This window comes from Dasypus novemcinctus, chromosome 1, assembly GCF_030445035.2.
Source record: "Dasypus novemcinctus isolate mDasNov1 chromosome 1, mDasNov1.1.hap2, whole genome shotgun sequence".
NCBI lineage: Eukaryota > Metazoa > Chordata > Mammalia > Cingulata > Dasypodidae > Dasypus > Dasypus novemcinctus.
This window is the reverse complement of record NC_080673.1, coordinates 113,094,011-113,114,779: the sequence shown is the minus strand read 5'-3', so window position 1 is coordinate 113,114,779 and position 20,769 is coordinate 113,094,011. Positions and strand designations below refer to the sequence as shown.

General features: G+C 31.6%; 1 protein-coding gene across 10 annotated transcripts in view; it reads left to right on the top strand.

Moving 5' to 3' along the window:
* CCSER1 (coiled-coil serine rich protein 1) overlaps window positions 1-20,769 on the top strand; it is a 1,483,327-nt gene that overhangs the window by 235,989 nt on the left and 1,226,569 nt on the right. For all 10 annotated transcript variants that reach the window (XM_058295427.2, XM_058295480.1, XM_058295424.2 and 7 more), the window contains one exon: window positions 13,278-13,371. In XM_058295427.2, the coding sequence (XP_058151410.1) occupies window positions 13,278-13,371 (94 nt within the window). The remainder of the gene's footprint in view (window positions 1-13,277; window positions 13,372-20,769) is intronic.

Below are 20,769 nucleotides of genomic sequence, written 5' to 3'. Positions count from 1 at the left end.
AGTCTCCATAAATATACTTTGTGCTGGGTCTGTTCTGCCCCATTCCCCTTAACCTTACTGAGAAGTCAGTTGGACATAGCAGGATAGTCCCAGTTTCTGCACTCCCTTGCATGACAAGTGCCAGTGTCTCTGATGTCTTCTGTACTCTGAGTCCTATAACTCTTAGTCATTTTGTAGCACGGACAGATGCCATTTGTCTGGTGATATGGACATCATGACTAGTTCGACCAACTTCTTTCAGGCATTCCCCTCTAAAATACAACTAGACTCAATTATTCAAACTTAACTGGGAATCCTATTACCTGTCAGCTTGTGTCCCTCTCAACCTGGGGAAGAACCACAATAGTGCCAACATATATGGCCCTACTACTATACTTTTTTGTGTGGAAGCTAGAAATTAACTTGCTCCCTTCTTAAAACATAGTGGCATTGCTACTTAAGGGTGATCATATTTGGCCTTCAGGTGTTTATGGAAACAATAGCAATAGATCAAGTGGCCCTCAGATGTTTGCAGAGATGTCTTCAAATTAGGCTGCCTCAGGGGAGCTTCCTGGGTGGAGAAAGGGCTTGTTATTAATGTTGACACTTTGGAAAATTATCCCTACAATGGGAGTCATGCCATTTGAAACAATGATACACAATTTGCCTCTGCCTTCAGCTGAAGTGATCAGTGACACTACATTGGCTCTTAAAGGCATTCACGCCAGCCTTAACTCACTCACCACGGTAGTTATGGATGATAGGCGAAGTCTGGGCAATTTCTAATGCTTCCTGCTGAAGCTGGATTGATGTCTTGGGTGAAATAGAAAGATCAATACAGAAATCGACTTGGCTTTTCTAAGGCAGTCTCTGATGAGCTATAGGATTTGTTCAGCTGCCTGGTCCTGGAACTCATGGCAACCTGGTCAAGTTCATGCAGGTTTACTGCAGTTTTCCATCATCTTGCTGCTTGGAGTCCTGTTGTTAGTAGCCTTAATTAAATGCTATAAGAGACTAATTGAATGGATTTGGTCCGAACCTCTGTCAGAGTGTCCAACAGAGTGGTGTAGTCATGGGAAAATTAAGATGCTATAGAAAAGTGTTGGATAATGTTAAGGTACAATTCTCCATGGATTGCCCAGGCTTCTGTGCTTCATACGAGCAGGGGCACTGACTTCTTTTGTGCTAGAGAGATGTTGTTGTTGTTGTTTTTCAGGGATGTTTTCTAGTGAACTGATTTGGAAGCTAGAGGTAATGTTTCCCTCAGAAACAAAGGGTTGGTTTGCTTACTGCCCACTATCAAACGTTTGCATTCCTCCTGCACCTCCCATGCAAGTTCCTTTCCTATAATACAATCCTGTGTCTGTGTGGATATCACCTGGCTCCTCTTGTGTTGCCCTGTAGTAATTGGGATTCTGGGAACTGATACATGAAAATGTTGACACTCTGGCTATACCACTGGTGCGCATAATAAAGTTCTTTAGGTCTGACCCATGACTCTTACATCTTCTTCTGGCATCCACAAGAACTGTAGTAGGCTAACTTGCTAGCTTTCAAATAGGGTAAAATCTTAGACACTTTACATACAGTCTTTTGTAGATACATTGTGTTTGAAGTTTATAAAATGATATTAATGTGTTGTTGAAGTTAATTGTCAGAGAGGGGATTTTATCTTACCAACATTTATGACTAAGTAATAAAATCACACTTTTACTGAAATTTAAGTCCATAAAATGCTTTGTTATGCAAAATCTGAGCAGGTGCCAAACCACCAGTAAACATTGTACAGCTCTGGTATCATTAGGTAGAAGTACTAGATAAATTGTGTGCAATCTTCATTTCAGAGTCCTAAATCATTCTAGTGGAAAACAAATTATACTAGCAACATTTAAATACAAAACAGCAGTGGTCTGTAAGGAAAATATCAGTAGCAAATCAAAAGCTGCTAATTTGTTGAAGAAATGGCATCTGAGAGATGGAGCTAAACCAAATATTGATAAAATTTTAATAATAATAAGACTTCCACTAACCAACTTGTGAATATCATATTTTACTACGATGTAGGAAACCCAATGTAACATTTCCTAGTAGATCTGATTGAAACTGGATGAGCACTTTTCAGAGATTAATAAACTATGATTGAAAATGGATAAAAACTGGGGAAATTAACTGTGGATGGAAAGTTTTTTTTTTTTCCACAGAGAATTTTTTCTTTAATGTTTTAAAACTCAAAAGATCATTTTATAATGAAATAAAGATAAATTTTAGAAACAGAATCATTGTCTTTCTTCCTGTGTCATTTTTTTTTTCAAATTTCCCTGTCATTTAGCTCTTATTTCTTCTCTACCATAAATTATCTAATTCATTCATTCACTTGCTCATTTACTCAGCAAATATGTAGTGGACATCTATTACTCATTGAGCAATGTTGTTTAGGTCCTGACAGCATTGTTCAGAATTTAATAATTTAGGTTTCCATATATTCCTAGGTTTGTTGGCAGTGAGTGGATCCTCACCTACAGTAAACTGAGTACTTGTGAATGATCTGGTAGTTCTGACAGAACTAAAATGCTTACCTAACTTGGCAACTAGAATAAATAATATTTGCAAAGCATTTTATAGTTTTCTTTAGGAATTTCTAAAAATAAATGAGCTAGGTCAGAAAGGCTGGTTGTTTCTTTTGTTGAGAATGAATATAAGCCTCAAAGAGTGTAAGTGATGCATGGCTAGATTGTACAGTCAAAATCAGAATTTCACAACAAATTTTGTGCCCTCTCCAGTATACTCTGCTCACATTTGGAAGATGGTGGAGTGGGTTAAATGGTTGCTAACTGCAAGATGGAGTTAATCTTTATGTATTTAGTGACTTTTGAAAATTACAATTTAAGACTCAATCTGACTGAAAACAGCATTGACGACAAGCTCCTTCAACATACAACTCTGTGATGTCACAAATATGTTTAAGATAATGTATTTGATTCTGCAACTGAGAATTGGGTAAGTAAATCAAGAAATAGTTTACTATTTTAAATTTGGAACTAGTTTCAGACATAGTTCTCTAACTTATTATTAACAACATAGTACATAATATATCTGCAGAGCATATTTGATTGTAATGCAATAGGCATACAAATTCTTGTCCAAATGAATTTATATTTGTAATATCTGTCAACAAGGAAGAGTAATTTATTCTGCAATTTAAATATATAGTAACTCAGTTCTTGTCACATGCCCCAGTGTTTATTGACAAGACTTACAATGTGCAAAGTAAAAAAAAAAAAATGTTGAATCCTTAGGACTTGAAACATTATAAAATGCCCTAGAGATTTTGTGCACAAAGTATATTGCTATTATGTAAGTTAATAATGCCTATGATAAAAAGAAAGTAATGGAAGACTGCTGAATGATAGGAACACAAGACACTTAAAGTATATTCTAAAAAATAAAATAAAATAAAGTCTATTCTAGAGGAAAAATTATTAGGAAATTACAGAGTTTAATTCAAAATAAAATTGAAAGAGGTAGGGACCATAAGAAGAAAAGTTTTAATAAAATCAGAATGAGAATTTATTAATTAAGACAGATTGGGGTATTTGGTGGTAAGAAATAACTCCTGGAAAAATCTCAGAGGCTTAACACAACACAGATTTATTTCTTGCTCATACAAAATCCAATATGGGTCCAGAAAATCTCCAGGGCAGCTCTCCTTCAGGCAATGATTCAGAAAGCAAGACTTTCTCCATTTTATAACTCCTGTCATCTTAATCTTAATGTATGGATTTCCTCGGTTATCTCAACAGGGGAGAGAGGGTTGGAGGTTTATAAAGGATGGTCTTAAGGTTAAAACTTGGTTACATGGCCCCAGTACAACTCCAAGGGAGTCTGAAATATGTAGGCTAATGTTCTTCTAAAGAAAAAGTTGAGGATCTAGGATTTTGAAATGAAAGGAATCTTTCCTCTTATGTCAGAAAACCATGTAAAGCACATGCTTGGGAATTTGCCAAGTCTTTTGAGGATCAGTTATTGAAATACTTTCTCATATGATTAATGGACTTATAAAGGATGAAATATTTTGAATATAAGAGGAAGGGGAAATAGTATATCACAGAGGAGCCATTTGCTTATTACAGTGAAGCTGGTCTGGTGATAGTAGAGTTAAGATTGTGTATTGGAAACTTTGAAATAACGAAATGGCAATTTTAACTTTCTGACATTTTTTAAGCAATGGGAGATGCTCCCAAAAAGCACTGGTATTTTTATATAAGCATTCTGAATGTCTCAAGAAGTGGTTAACAAAAAAGAAATGATATTTCATAGGCAAATGTATGTTGTAGCTGAAATAAGAAAATGCTCAACGTGGACTTTTCTTCTATATAAAAATAAGTATAATTTATATAACTCCCCAGGTACTGATTTTTTTTTTTTTTAGGAGGTACTGGGGATTGAACCCAGGGTTTCATATATGGGAAGTTGGTGCTCAATCACTGAGCTACATCTGCTCCCCAAAGAGACAAAATTGAACCTCAATTGAAATGATTCTGTCACCCAGAATACATTAATTTTTTTTTGCTTTCATAACTATTGAAACGAGTTATTTCAGTATTCTATTTTAAATCTCTTTTTAAATGTGCTTTCCTTATATTTTCTGAGAATATTTCAACTTAATTCAACCTCTACTTCAGGTTTCCATTACCTGGATTTAGCCTTTTGAGGAAAAGTTGTCACTGTCCATGCCCTTAAAACTTTTAATTAAAATCCATTGCCAATCTCCTTCAACTTACACGGTGAGAAATAGAGTTTCATTTATGATGCAGGGACCTCCTTAGGGACATAATTCTAACACATATTTCATTTGTTCAAGAAGTGTAGGATATTGTGGACACTTCCATGCTCTAATCAGGGAAACAGGTAATTCAAGAACTGATTGCAATGCAATTCTAAGTGATAAAACAGGAACAGAACAATTAATAATCAGGAAGCTTATTCCTCATAGGAGCAAAGATTGTTATATTAGGACAGCACACCCTTGGCCTGAAAGACAGCTTGGGAAAATCGTGTTGATCCCACAACCACTGCCCACCCATCTGGCAATTGGAATGAGAGGTAATTAGGGGAGAAGGAGAAAATGAGGGAGAGCTTCATTCTTACATCCTAAATTGCTTTGGGCTGTTCATTTTAAGTTATAAAAAACTTTTTTCAATCATTATTTTCCAAGACTTTCTTCAAATTTATGAAACAAATTTCAAAAGACTGGGTCTTTTAGAACCGATGTCCCATTTTATGTGATAATAGTGAAAATACCAGCTTCACAATAATGTAAAGGCTAATTTTATATTTATTGTGCATTATATATGGGTGTGCATATATATAAAACAAAAATAATTTTAGATGTACCTTTATTGAATTCTTTTATTTTTTAACCCAGAGAATATCACACTGCCAAAGAGATTAATGGTCACTGTATTTAACAAATAGGATGATATTACTGGGAAGGAGAAAAAAACCCAAAAAGGTGAAAATTCATTTACTAAAGGTATTCCAGGGTAAAGGCCATATGGATAAATCCTAATCCGTAATCATAAGAATTAAAGGAAAATGAGTTTCCAGAAGAAAAAAAGACTTAGAGTAAAATTGTATTTTAAAACAACTATCATTTCATTTAAAAATTCAATTTGTTTAATTATGTTTCTCTAAACAGGATTTTCTTTAATTTTTGTCATTATTTATATACTTTGCATTACTTTATTTTGCATTCCTTTAATTTATATATTAGTTACGTTTAATGGACTGGTTTGTACTGATCAATTTTGAATACTGAAATAGTACTGAACTAATTTTAGAGTACTTCATTCATTTGGAATTCTTTATAGTTCAGTTATTTGAAGTAAATCTCTTAGGATAGGTTGGGAAGAATACAGTATTCTAGGTTTCTCTTTGATTTTGCTAATGATTTGTGTTAAAAAGGAACACATCTGACTGAATTTCATATTGATCTGAACACAGGACTAAATTCATTTGGAAATCTTTCAAATGGATAGGAAGTTCTAATTTTATAAGACAAAAGTTGCCCTGCAATTGCTTATGGTGTACTATTTCTGCACTTAAACACACACACCATAGGATACATACACATTCTTACTCATGTGAAGAGAAGCTGAGTGGAGAAGGTTTTATTATTGAGGCAAATCTATGTTTAAGTTTTGGCTCTGCCACTTTTTTGTGGCATAATCTTACACACATCATTTTATTTTTCTTACTCTCAAATATTTCATCTGTAAAATATGCATGCATTTTTCACTATTAGAAGGCACTGAGAAAATGCTTTTTTTATTTTTAAAGAAGTTTTAGATTACATAAATGATACATCAAAAAATATAATGGGATTCCTACATACCCCATCCCTCCCCCTGCCACACTTTTCCCCATTAACAACCTCTTTCATTAGGGCAGTATGTTTGTTACAGTTGATGAACACATATTGAAGCATTGCTACTAACCATGGTCAATAGTTTATATTTTGTACCAAACATTTTGATAAAATGTTTTCTTATAATCCATTTTCAGCAGAGTGAGCCTGCCACTCTCCAATAATTTCTAAGTTCCTTAGAAGTCTGACAGGGCTTACCATGACCCACATTCTGCATACCTGTCTAACCTTTTCCAGTGTTTCTCTGCCTTTCCTCTATGCTCTAACCATGCTAGCCTTCTTTTCTGCCCCATTAACATAGCAAGCTTACACCCACTTAAATGATTTGCACCTCCTGTTTCCTTTGTTGGGAATGCTTTTCTGTCTGATTTTCATGGCTGCTTATCATTCAGAATCCAGCCCAAATGACCCTTTTGAAAAGGCCTTCCCTGCCCACCTAGTGTAAAGTAGCTGTCCCTGCAACCAATTAAGTATTGTATTACTCTTTCCTTTTAAATAGCATTTATGACCAGCTTTAGTGTCTTGTTTATTTGGGTTTCCCCCTTTTTCACTGTTCAGCGCCTACTACCACTGTTCTGGAAAAGTCGTAGACCTTCATAAAATATTATTGAATAAGGGAAAATTTAATAAATAAAACATGAGTACGATATGAAAGATTTAGGAAAATATCCCAATAAAACTTTATCCTACATGATATATACAACATTCTGGTATACATCATTTTAGTAGATTTGTTTATATATTTATATGTATACTGTTTATGTCTTTAGTAGATTTAGATATATTTATATATTATTTAAATAATGTTCATTCATTTTTTTAAAAACACATAATGATACTTCTACCCTACACTTATGGCCCTGGAATCTGACACAGTAGAGAAAAAAAATTACATGAAACATACCTTCTTCCTACTTAGTCTAAAATAATTTCTGACTAAAATTGATCACAAGCCCCACTTTATAAATATCAACTATTTCTAAATAGTGAGCTATCATATTTTAGTTTTCATCTTTTAGCATTTTAGTACTATACTTCTTGGAATCAACACATATAGGACTGTCTACTTTTTATCAGTATAAGGTAAAATATTAGCAACTGTGGGCATAGCTTGCAGAATCTCATTGTGTTAAATATTTCACATTTAAATAAAAACGCATAATGGGCACAACTAAATATTCACCTTTACACACATTTATATTGACAATATATGATTTAATAACATCAAGTCTCTATCCATACTTGGAAAATTATATGACTTTAGGCTTATAGTGGGATCCAATCAGAAATCACTATAGATTTAAGAAAAATTTCTGAAAACATTTATTAGGAATATATTATGAAATTTACAAATCCACAGAGGTAAAACAGTACCTAGGAAAGAGTAAGCTGTGTTTGGAGATCCTTTGTACATGTCATGCTGAAAGTGGAAGATAATTTTATTGTAATGATTATGGATTCTTTACCCAATCAGGAAGTCAAAACCCAATAAGTATCCTCAGAGCAGTAATTATAAAATATTGTAGGTGTCAGTTGCTCTTATAAAGAAATGGCATTGAAATTACATCACTGAAATATATATATATACACACATTCATTGCTTCTCTTCTCCATTCCATATGTAGGTATGAATAGCTCAACCCTTACCAAACTCTGTGTACTCAGCCTGCTTCTTTGCCCTGTCTTTGATGATGGTGTAGTATATTGTCTTTTATATATCTCCAATTTTTTTTCCAATTTGTGTACTTTATTTTTCTGTGATAATACATATCACTTAAAGACACCAAGTTTGTTGATTTTATCTTTTTTTCCTAGGGAAAATGCAAATATAATTAAATTTAAGTTAAGGCTCAGAATGTATTTTTAGATTCACACAGTGGAGTTTGACTGAGGGTCTATCAAAATAGCTGTCTCAAACATTTTTGATAAAATGCTGTTTTCTTTTTAGTCAATCTTTATATAAGTTCCTATGAGTAGAATAATGGAGAATGAAATCTATATTCTAGGAGAACCTGATCATAAAGTAAAATGACTAGAAGAAAAATGTGTGCTTGACTGTGTAAGCCTTATTAATTTGAATAATTCTCTTTTCACTTTTAGACCAAGTAATGATCAGATAGGTTACACTCTCTAATTAAGTATTACATAAACAACTATTTAAGTCCAGTTCAGATGGCAAAATCTTGCTTATTAGAATTTTAAGCCTCTTTAGCTCATCCTTTGACTAAAATTTAATGTTATAGAAATGAAATTAAACTTGTTTATAAAGCCACAATTAAAGAATACTTTAATAATTTAAGCTCTTTCAGTGAAATTCTTTTCTTTTATTAGGAAGATTTCCTTGTGTTGTGACATGTCGATATGTCTCAGCTACCTTTATTTTTAGCATGATGAATATTAATATCTTTATTGCAATAAAGAGGTAAGTAAGGCTAGTAAGGCTAATGGCCTATTTCACACTGACCTTGTGGAATGGTTACTTTTTAATGGAATGATCATAGCCAGTTTTCTCAATTTTTCAGCTTCAGAAATTCAATTATTATTTCAGCTAATAACAACCAGGCTCTGGAGAATTGCTTCACACTTACCAAACATGAAAGACTGATTTATAAATGATAATGCCTATTTTGTTTATTTATAAAGAGGATTGGTATTTCTTTGCTAGAGTGCAGTAAGTAAGCTCTGTGAGAAAAAGACCATGTCCATTGGGTTCATTGTTACATTACTAGAGCTTAGGAAATTAATTCTGAATTAATTAATTAATAATGATTTAGTTTATTCTTAATGGTTCCTGAGACCAAGTCATTTGGCACGTTAAATGAGTAGTCTGTATTGTTAACAGAGCTTTTAATGTCTGCTTAGAGAAGAATACTTAGTAATATTTGTGCTTGGTTTAATGTCCAATTTACCAATCTTATGAATTTAGCAATAATTAACATTCCTTACAATGAAACAATCAACTCTTCTCTAGGTATTCAATAAATCTTATATACTAATAAATTGGAACATGTACTAAATTAAAATCCCTATGATCTTTAAATATTGATTTAAGTATTATATAATCATGTTCTTCACATTGTATAATTAAAATACTAGGATTAACATATCACCTTAAATGCTTTAACCACTTTTAAAGAAGAAAAATGTACACACATATTATACAAAACAATTCAGTATGCTGGTTACAAAGGGCTAATGCTAGGGATTTACATTTCTTTTTATTTTTTTCCTTATTCTTACACTTTGCTGAAGTGGAAATTTTTGTTTTCTTGAGGTTTCAGAATTATCTGGGGTTTTTTTTTGGCACCTTCCTAGACTTTGGTAACCATATAAGAATTAAGAGAAAACTAAAGTCTTCTCTTAAATTTCCAAACTCTGTGTTGTTAAATGGGAGATTTTTGTCTAGTCATTGGACTTTGCTGCACATTCACATTTGATTCAAACCTGAGTTACTACTGGTCATCAGGTTGAGCTTCCTTGTTACAGTTAAGCCTTACTTGTTATGTATACCCTTATGACTTTTTTTTTCAATTGTCTTTGTTACATAACAATTATTATGATATATAGGCCTCATTTGTTACCATTATTAAAAACACATGTATCCTTGTTTATTATTTCCTTATTATGTGGAGCTATCCAGGGTTTCCATCTAGCAGAAGACAAGGGACTACTTCTGCATAGTTACCACTCCATTTGTAGATATTCTGAAATTTTATCAAATGTCTGAAACTCATAGTTGCATACTCTTGGATTTGGAATATGATCTTTAGTGTTAATTAGCTGCTGGACTCCCTTTCCACCTGGTTATTATGTGTGAACATTGACACTGATTATTCCCTTCTGTTCCTGGGGCAACCTAATTTTGGGGGCAATACTTTGCTTACATTTCCCTGCTTATGCAAACAGAAAGAAGTACATGTCTACATTCTATAAATGAAATTAAAGAATCAAAATGTCCATACATATTAACTATTTATTAAAAAATATAAATTATAGATATTCTGCCCTATTTGTGTGGGGTTTTTTTTTTTGTATTATTACTACCTCTTTATGTCCTTCATATTAACTTTTCTCTTTTATTTATTATGAACTCATAGCCTTTGACAGATAAAATTTGTTTCATTTAGCCATAATGATTTTGGATTTTTAATGATAACATTGTCAGATATTAGCCAGGGAGAAGCTTTTCAGGTTACCTTCCTTTGCCTTTCAAAAAAGAAAACTACTTTTTAACTTTTTTTTAGACCATCCTTGTTTTTTGGCACAAAGATGCTCCAGAAACATAGTTTATTTTTCTTTCTTTCTTTTTGTTAGTGGATAGTGAACAACAAATATCTGGATACTAGATCCAGATATTAGCCACTAGCCCATTTCTGCTAGTTGTGGGCAAAAAGTGCTATTGAGTTATTTTTAAAAGAGAGACCAGGTTTATGAACTCACACTGTTTTTTCTTCTGTAGTGCAGCATGCAGCTGTATCTATTCTCCTTTTATTATGAGTTTCATCAAATTCAAAGACTCGCCATTACACTGAAAAGAAACTTATTTTGTAAGCAAGATATTAAAGCAAGGTCATTTAGAATTAGTAGATTTAAAAAGCAATTCATCTAGACCAGTGGTAAATGGACTTCTCCAGTCCAAATGTTAAAGCATCAAACTGAAAATTAAGAAAATAATCTGAACAATGTAATGAGTTTCCTAAATTTAATTTACTCACTTTCTTGGTATTATATTCTTACATGACATATTGGAATAGAAGTGCAAATTTCTTAAATATTTCCTTGTTGAAAGAGAAAATATTTTTGTCTAAAAACTAATTCAAACTGTGGGTGTATGCATTAACTTTCAAAATTCAAAAGAGGGTTAACAATCTAACCTTGAAAAGGACATATATGCTTATGGAATTTAGAAACTGCTGGAGCCAGGAACCAGAAGACCCACTAATGTGACATTTTTTTTCATAATTCATGTCAGCTTAGACTATCAGGCTGTTGTTAACCACACACAGCCCCTTAGACTACAGAGTTTTATGTCTTGCAGTATCTATCATCAGAGAGGAATGTTTAATTTCTGACTATCATTTTCATTTAAAATATAATTTTCAGTTAGAAAAATGTAATATTATTTTCAATTAGAAAAGTCTTAGGAAAGGGCTCTGGTCACTCAGTTTGGTTTAGATGCCAATCTTGGATCATTGAACAAGGACAGGGTGTTTGGCACATGTGAGAACCTGGTGGGTCCTTCTATAGCTAAGTGGCGTGAGGCTGCTCCCAATAAAAGGGAGGAATGCTGGGTGAGCCACGTCATGGATGCTTACAATGATTAAGATGATCTTACTTGGCTCAATTAAAAGTGACAGTCTTAGGCTGGCACTCATTTATTTCCTTTGCTCATATGTTCCTTTTTCCTGCCCTTCATTACTTTCTGAATATTTTTGGTCAAAAAAATTCAAAATCTGAGTACAAAATTATTTGGGCTAATTTGAAGCTGTGTAAATTACTACATCATCAGTATAAAAAGTACCTTTTTTTTTTTTTTAACCAGTATATTCTTATCTACTAGATTAAGATTCTCCTTCACTTGGATAGTGTTTTTACCTTGACAATATTATCTTTCAAATCTCTCCTTTCTAAACTCTTCTTTTTCCACATTTAACTTTAATTTTGCTTTTTAAAATTATTTTACTATTATATCAAAAGGATAAGATAGAAGCATAACTTTTATTGCCTATATCTGAGAACATCTTTTGATGGTAAATAAAGAAGGAACTTTTTCTGAAGGCTGTGACTGCTACAGTGTAGGGTAGAGCTTCCAATAAGCAGTAGATTATATTCATAGATTAAATTATTACTTATCTTCATTAGCAGAATAACTGCTTATGTGTGGGGATGTATATCACCTTTAATTACAGATTATGGCAATATTCAAATAAGTTGAAAAAGTGATTTGAGATATTTGTGACATCATTTAGTTTTTGGACTGTTCTTCCTGGTGTCATAGTTTTTGTACTTTTGTTATTTTATTCTCAGTCTCTAAACATAAGTTTTTACTCTTAATACATTTGCTTCTCCTTGTATACATAAATGCATATATCAGGGCATGACTCCTCTCTTTGCATGTCACTGTACCTCCCAAAACTTTTCTTTATTCCCTTCCACTTTACTTTGATATTTGCCATCTTGGATAAAAGAAAGAGATAAGATAATCTGAACTCTGGTATATTATGGTATTATAAAAGTGGGTCAATTTTTTAATCTAATTGAAATGTATATCATCTGCTCATCCTCCTAATCTAAAGCAAATAATTGGGGATTAGCAACTGGATTTCCATTTCCCAGTATGGTCTAAATTAATGTTTTACAATTGGCACTGAATAAAAATTTGTTTCAAAAAGTCAAGTGATGTTTTGAAATATAAATATTAAATGAAGAATCTGAAGTTTCTATTCATAGATTTCTATATCTTTGAAAAACTTATATCCTTTTTTTTTGTGAATTTTAAAAGCAAATTTTTATCTTTTCTCATGATCATTAAAGAAATTTGGATTAAAATAAACCCTTTTCTGTACCATAATATCTTTGATACCTGTTCATTGGTACTTCCATTTAATATATGTTTTCAAAAAAGCTAATGTGCATACAAGTGTAAAAAATTAAGATTTTTTTAAAGAATTATTATAATTTTTGTTAGATTGATAATTTGAAATTCTATACTATCAGCAATAATTTTTGGGATTCAGTTAATACTTTCTATTTATAATTTTGAGTTATTTTTATTTTGTATCTCCTGCATATGAATAGTTCCTCATTTTTTCAGGGTTTTTTTTTTTTTTTTTGGTCTCTAAGTATAAGTATTGGTTTTTCTTTTCTTCAGGATGTTTTGAATAATTTGGGATCTTGTGATCTGGATGAAGATGATCTCATGCTTGATCTTGAATTTTTAGAGGAACAAAATCTTCATCCTTCAGGTAGGTGTTGAACAAAGGCACAGTATCGTACAACTCTGATGCTAATCATTTAGCTTCCATTAATAAGCTAAATCTTGTATACTAGATTCAGTTTCTGAGTCCTCAGTTTGTGTACTTTATATGCAAAACACATGTTAGGTACTATTTCTAATCAAAGTAAATAAGACATGGTTCTGGTTCTTGTTGAGTTTAAAATCTATTATCTAAGTATAAATCTTGTTGAAAGATAATTATAAAATAAGGATAACCTATAAAACAAGGGCCTTTACAAAGAAACAAATATCCTGATAAGGTATGTAACAATTAAAATTTTGGTATTTTCTCTTTTGGGGGGAATAAAACAAATTTTTCAGTCCCATTTCTATATATTTTATATTATGTGGATATTGATTTACTCTTCCATATTTTAGTCACTTCCATAATAACTACAGAGGTTAACTTTGATGCAAAATTAATAATTATAATAACAGTTATGGACACAAACCCATAAACACATGCACAGAAACAGGATTATAGCATGAGATAAACAAATGATAGAAAGGAGCCTACTATATTTGTAATAGTTTAAATTTATGTTAAAGAATAAAATGACATCTCTTCAAATACCTAAATTATTCTCTTTGAAATTGATATTTGATAGCAAAGACAAGCTTCTATAGTTGTTTTTTATTATTAATGCCGTTAACATAATTTTTAAGTTAAAGTAGAAATAACATTAAACTGAAGCTTTAACGCCATGGATCATATTGCATACATTTGAGAAAATCAACCTCTTGTGTCCTCATTTTTACTTATGAGAATTAGAAATTATCTCTAAAGCTATTTGCAGTTGTAACATTTACAATGAATTTTTGTTCACACAATATTTTTAGTTTATTATCACTAATATTATATTAACAATTGTTGAAAGAAGACAATAGCTATGATTATAATTTCTTTTTTTTTTTTTGCATTTTTTAAAATTGTATTTTTTGGAAGATACATAGATCACAAAAAATGTTACATTAAAAAATATAAGAAGTTCCCATTTACCCCACACCCACTCCACCCCACACCTCCCACACCAATAACCTCTTTCATCATTGTGGCGCATTCATTGTATTTGGTGAATACATTTTGGAGCACTGCTGTACTGCATGGATAATAGTTTACATTGTAGTTTACACAGTCCCCCAGGCCATTCAGTGGGTTGTGGCAGGATATATAATTATACATTCTTAAAGTCTATTTGAAGTCTAATGACAAAAAACTGATTTTTTTTAGTTGAATACCAATTTATTCTAAGCATTTCTCTGCATATCCTTTCTGCAGTTGATTTGTCAGATACCCTTTGTAAAATGTATATGCAGATACCTTGTAAAAAAAAGTTATCATCCATGTGCATTTGTCCTAAAAGAGTTATACGTGGTGCAAATGTGAAATGATACAATCTCTTTAGAAAGCAATTTGTCATCTAGTGATATTATGAATACATTTGCCTTTAGATCTAACAATCCATCCTCTAGAAATCTAATCCTAATCTGGCAAATTAAAACAATGTATGCAAATGTTTATTGAAAAATATTTGCAGTAGCAAAAGATTGGAGAAATTAAAATGTTCATCAATGGGACTCGAATATACAATGGTGCAGTAAGCAGTCATAAAAAGGGAAGAGAAATGTTTTCATTTATGCTATGGTATGATTTTAGGAATATATTGTTTATTGGAGAATTTATAAGGGATAAATTAGACAGATACTTCTAAACCCACTGATCATTTCTAATATTATAAAAATGTAACAACTGGACATTTTATGCTTCTCAAAGAAGGCAGTGCTGAAAGTACAGCACCATCTAGTTAGTGTTCTTGCCACACCCTCCTCATCCCCCTCAACCTCCACCAAGTACTTTAACCCACTCCAGCCTTTAGATTGAGCTGTGGTAACAGGAATTATAGGAAGGGAGAAAATGCTCAATTGCATAATGAGATGGCCAGCAACCAAATCCAAGTGTGGAGAATTCTGTAGGCTTAAATAGCCTGTTTTTTTCCAACAAATAAATGGCTTGGTAAAAAGGGAGGACAAACTGTTATAGAGTAAAAGAGTCTTAAAAAAAATAGCACAGAAATGTAGTGAGAGATTCTGGTCGATATTCTTATTTAAAAATTTTAAAAAAATACTGGAAAAAAACATTTTTGAATTAATCAGATTGACTGCTAGGATTACAGAATTGTTCCTTCTGTTGGATGATGTAATGCTATTTTTGTTTGGTTTTGTTTATTTGTTAGAGATGCCTACAGTTGAAATCATGTGATGTCTGATTTGCTTACCCAGCAATTAGTGGGGAAGAAACAGAAAAAATGAAATTGACAAATTATCATAAATGACCAAAATTGTGCCATGGGTGCATAGGATGAGAATGGATTCATGGGTTAATTATAATATTTCCTTGATATTTTATGTTTTTGAGTATTCTATAAAAAAGTTTTAAAAAGCGTTAATAAAAAAAGCTACAGATAATGTAGCAATATCAGTATGTTTGGTAGACAAACATGAGAAAGAACAAAAAATGACAAAATTCTTAAGACTATTTGCGTGGGGACAAAAGTTAACTCTTTAAACCATAGTTTTCCCTTTATAAAGTAAAAATAGTACTATGTACCTCATTAGTTGTTGTAAAAAATATATATAATAAATACTATGAATTTCCTAAGTCTTTCAAACTGTAAGTAGTTTGGTTGAAGCCACATACCTCTAGGGCACCCCTTAGAATCAACTGATTTAAACCAATAATTTACAAGATATGTGGTATTACATATTTGCAGTTCTATTCTGATAGAAGAGATATTCCTTCGAGTGACTTTTGGGTTTGTTAATATAACTTAATATAATACCTTTTGAAAATCAATTTCACTTTTTATGTACATTATGTGGTTTGAAAAAAACAAAATATCTATTTATGCAGATCAACACAGAAAGAAGAATTTCTGTTTCAATTGGTTTTATATAACCTATTTTCTTATCGCAATACAATTATAGGTCTTCCAAGATTTTAAAAAGACCATTATTGATAATTAGTACTGATAAAAACTCATTAATGTTAAACATTCTGAAATAATGGTTTCAATAAAAGAATAGTGATTTTCAGAAGTCTGAAAACTAAAATAATCATACCATGAAATTCTTTACTTATATTATTGAAAAGCACTAATGTGTTTAAAATTTTTTTTGGACACAACATACCAGATTTATACTGTACAGGCTTATCGAAGTAAGGATTTATTGCAATTTATAGCAAGGCTTAATAAAATGGCCAAGAAGAATTATAAAAGACCATGGAAGTATTTACTTTGAAAATAAGTTTCATATGAGTTCAGAATACTTTCTTAAATTTTTTTGTAATTATAGTTCATGACATTTATACAGTTTAACTTGTAATTAATAATGGTTATATTTACAAAAAGAGAAATCACCATGTGTAGAAAGTATAGAATCCTGCTGGCCTCTTTACTAAAGTAACTTGCACATATAAGAAGCTCATTAAGTAACTATTGATGTGATTTTTTAAATCTATTGAAATAATGAATAGGAAGACCTGTTTTTCAAAATTAAAACAAAAATTAGTAAAGTTATATTATTTCTTCTTTCTTTACAGAAAAACAAACTCCTTTTAGAGATTTATTTTATCAGACAGAGTTTGGGAATCTGTAATTTAAAAAGATATCCCTTGCATTTTTTCATATTTTAAACTGCTCATATTGGGTGATTTAACATGCAAAGAGTCATTCTGTTAATAAAAGGCAGTAGACTGCAACATGAATTCACATGTATTAATATTCATATAATATTAATCGTCATTGGTTGGTGTACTGTTTACAGTATAAGCAGTTAGAGCAAAGGCACACGTCAACTAAGCCAGTTAAATATAAGAATAACACAGGGAAAAAAATGAAAAAGCCAATTTGAGTTTTGTGGCTCATGGCCTATGTCATAGAAATGCTCATATACTTATACATTTTCATCTTTAAATGTATATTATTTCATATTGTTGAATTTTGTGCTTATGAGCATATCTACCTTGGTAACGATGACTGTTTATTTTTGTAGTCAGAACTGTTCTGAAGATCTTTTAAAATACTTTTTATTTCATTCTTTTCAATCTTTATTTTCTAGTTTAAAAGTCAGTTGTAAATTTGCAGTTAAGTTTTTAAAAAATTTGTTTTGACTATTGCAGTGAACAATTTGAATAAAGCTTCAGAAACCTTTGAATCTATAGACACATGTATACACTCCTGTATTAATTTATCTTCTTTCCTAAAGGGACAGGTAGTACAAATAAAATATCTATTTTATAGTGCAGTCAGTGGATATTATAATTTATTTAATTAAAAAAAGTAGGAAAGGACAATTTTAATTAAAGAAAGGTAAATGAATTCAAAGTATGAATTCTTCCCAAAAGAAAACATGCCTAAAGGAGAAAAAAATAAAAGCAATTATTCTGAATAATTTAGTTTGATCTTGGCATTATCTCATTTTATATTTGTAAATTTTAACATAAAGATTTTTAGATTTACAACACTATTATATTTTCTTAGATTAATACTTAAATTATTTTTTGGGAAATATTGTTTGTGGAATAATTCATATGCATTAATATGTATTGTGTTTCAGATATGGAATTATCAATTTATATATATGACCAGTCATCCCTATTGTCCTTGTGGTAAATTGCCATTAAATTTTTGTTTCTATATTCAATAAGTCATTTATAGGGTACCTATCACCAGTGATTTTTTTAATTTAAAAAATGATGCCAGCATTTATACCTTTATGAACTAAAAAAATATATATAATGACATTTCCCACTTTTTATATCCCTCCTCACTTTATCAGTAATATTGGTCTTGTCTCATTTTTGCCAAAAAATGAGTGAGGCAATGTTAGAGATATTCATTAGACATTTATCAGTGTTGTTTTGGGATGAAAAAAAGAAAGCACCAAAATATTGTACGAGTATTCATTATTTCTAAAACTCAAAATAAGTAACTTTAAAATTTTCTTTATACTGAATTACATATTTTGAACTATACAACCTGTAAAAAGAAAAGACCAATAATATATTTTTAGTTTTGCTTTATGTAGTTTCTTTTTTTACATTGGTGTACTTAGGATTTTTCTGTTCTCCTTTATTGTGTTTCTTTATGTTTCATTTTAGAAATAATTTAAGCATCTTTCAAAATATTTATAATACTAATAATTATTCGAAGAAACAATAAAATAAATGTGAAAATATGGCATGCAAAGTGTATACGACTATTACTACAGTGAGTGAAAATGAGACTTTGACTGTATTGCTATTATAGATGTAAAATTAAAAATACCCATCATCAATCCTTCAAACAATGCATTTCTTCAGTAGAGGAATTCTTATTACTGAGAACTGAAAGATGTTAAGCTCAAGTGCCTTTATAAGTTACATATGTTTTGGTATCAAGAACAATTTCCTCAGCAATGCCCTTCAGTACAAACAAGTGACATCATGCCATCACTTCCGTAGATATTCTAATGCTGCCACATCAGTGATGCTCAAACTCGGAACTTTATGAAGATCTTGTTTAATCCAAAAATCAAATCCAATCCCTTGTCCATAGTTTATATTCCTGTAATACTTTTAAGTTAGAAAATAGCTAATATAAATTTTGTCAACCTTTTCCTCTGACAAGCTTTTCACCATAAAACCTAATAGAATATCATACGCTCAACAATGTCACTTCCTGATGGCATCCTCCAAGATGAAATGTTTATAAAATGTTACCATTGAGAAACTGAATCAGATGACTTTTCTAGAAAAAGATGTTATCAAAAAGCCAGTTAAATATTGAACAGTGCATACTCTAAGATTTGGGATTTGGTTTTGGAACATTTAATCTTTAGCTATTCTCTCCACAGTAACTAGAATAAGGTTGCTTTTCTACTTAGATCAATCTTTTTTTTTTAAAGATTTATTTTATTAATTTTATTTTTCTCCCCTTCCCCCCCACCCCGGTTGTCTGTTCTCTGTGTCTATTTGCTGTGTCTTCTTTGTCCGCTTCTGTTGTTGTCAGCAGCACGAGAATCTGTGTCTCTTTTTGTTGTGTCATCTTGTGTCAACTCTCCCTGTGTGCAGCACCGTTCCTGGGCAGGCTGCACTTTCTTTCGCGCTGGGCGACTCTCCTTATGGGGTGCACTTCTTGCACATGAGGCTTCCCTATGCAGGGGACACCCCTGTGTGGCAGGGCACTCCTTGCGCGCATCAGCACTGCGCGTGGGTTAGCTGCTCACGGGTCAAGGAGGCCCGGGGTTTGAACTGTGGACCTCCCATGTGGTAGACGGACGCTCTAACCACTGGGCCAAGTCTACCGCCTAGACCAATCTTAGTATCATCTTTATAGTGGTAGAAGCTGATATTTTCATGTTCAATGTGGGAAATGTGTGCCTGCCTAATTTGACAGCAATGAATCATAATTAATTGAATAAGTTAAAGTTAAAAAGAAAGAAGGTCAAAATACATTCTAGTTTTACCCCTTTGGTAATTATTCATTAAAATACTATTTCTTCAATTCTTACCTTGGCTCATGGGTTATTATTAGTCATAGGCTATATATTAATATTAGTAATTTGTAGCTAGTGATCTATATTGAATGGAAAGAGGACTGAATGCTAATAATGAGCCAGATTCTTTTCCTAAGCCATCTCAAGTTAATCTGCATAACACTTGTTTTAGAGAAAACTGTACCAAAGAGCTATTCAATGAGGAAGACAGTAATGATTTCATGTTGATGCTACATTTTATTTCTGTATTTCTAAAATAAAGTTCCATTCATAGGCCATTTTAAGAACATGTTTCTTCATTTAAAATAAATAATTAAAAGAAACCTTCACAAGGGGAAAAAGAAACATCAAACCAAAGAAACTACAAGTTAATATATCAAAAGATCAGGCACTTTGAAGACAGATATATTCAAGATACAATTCTAGGTCTGCCACTACTAGCTCAGTGGCTTCAGGCAAGTGATGTAATCTATGAGTCCAGTTTCTTCTATCTCAAAATATCCTACATAAATGGATGACATATGTTCATGATAAGTGTCTTTCATAGTTGCCCTGGCACAGGGTAGGAGCAAAGTACTAGTTGGTTACCTCCCTCAAAATCTTAGTTTTATATCCTTGTCAAAAATAGTTTGTTCTGTCATTGCCTCTTTTTCATATCTAATGTTTATATTGGTGTTTTTAGGACTTTTCTGTTTGTGTTTACTGTTTCCTTACTATGTATCATTGTAAAAAGTATTTTGCAAGATACTTAAAATACAATTATAAATATCTTAATATTTTATTACTATGGTTTATTTTTAAATAAGCTTTCTTGATTTAAATTTTTATT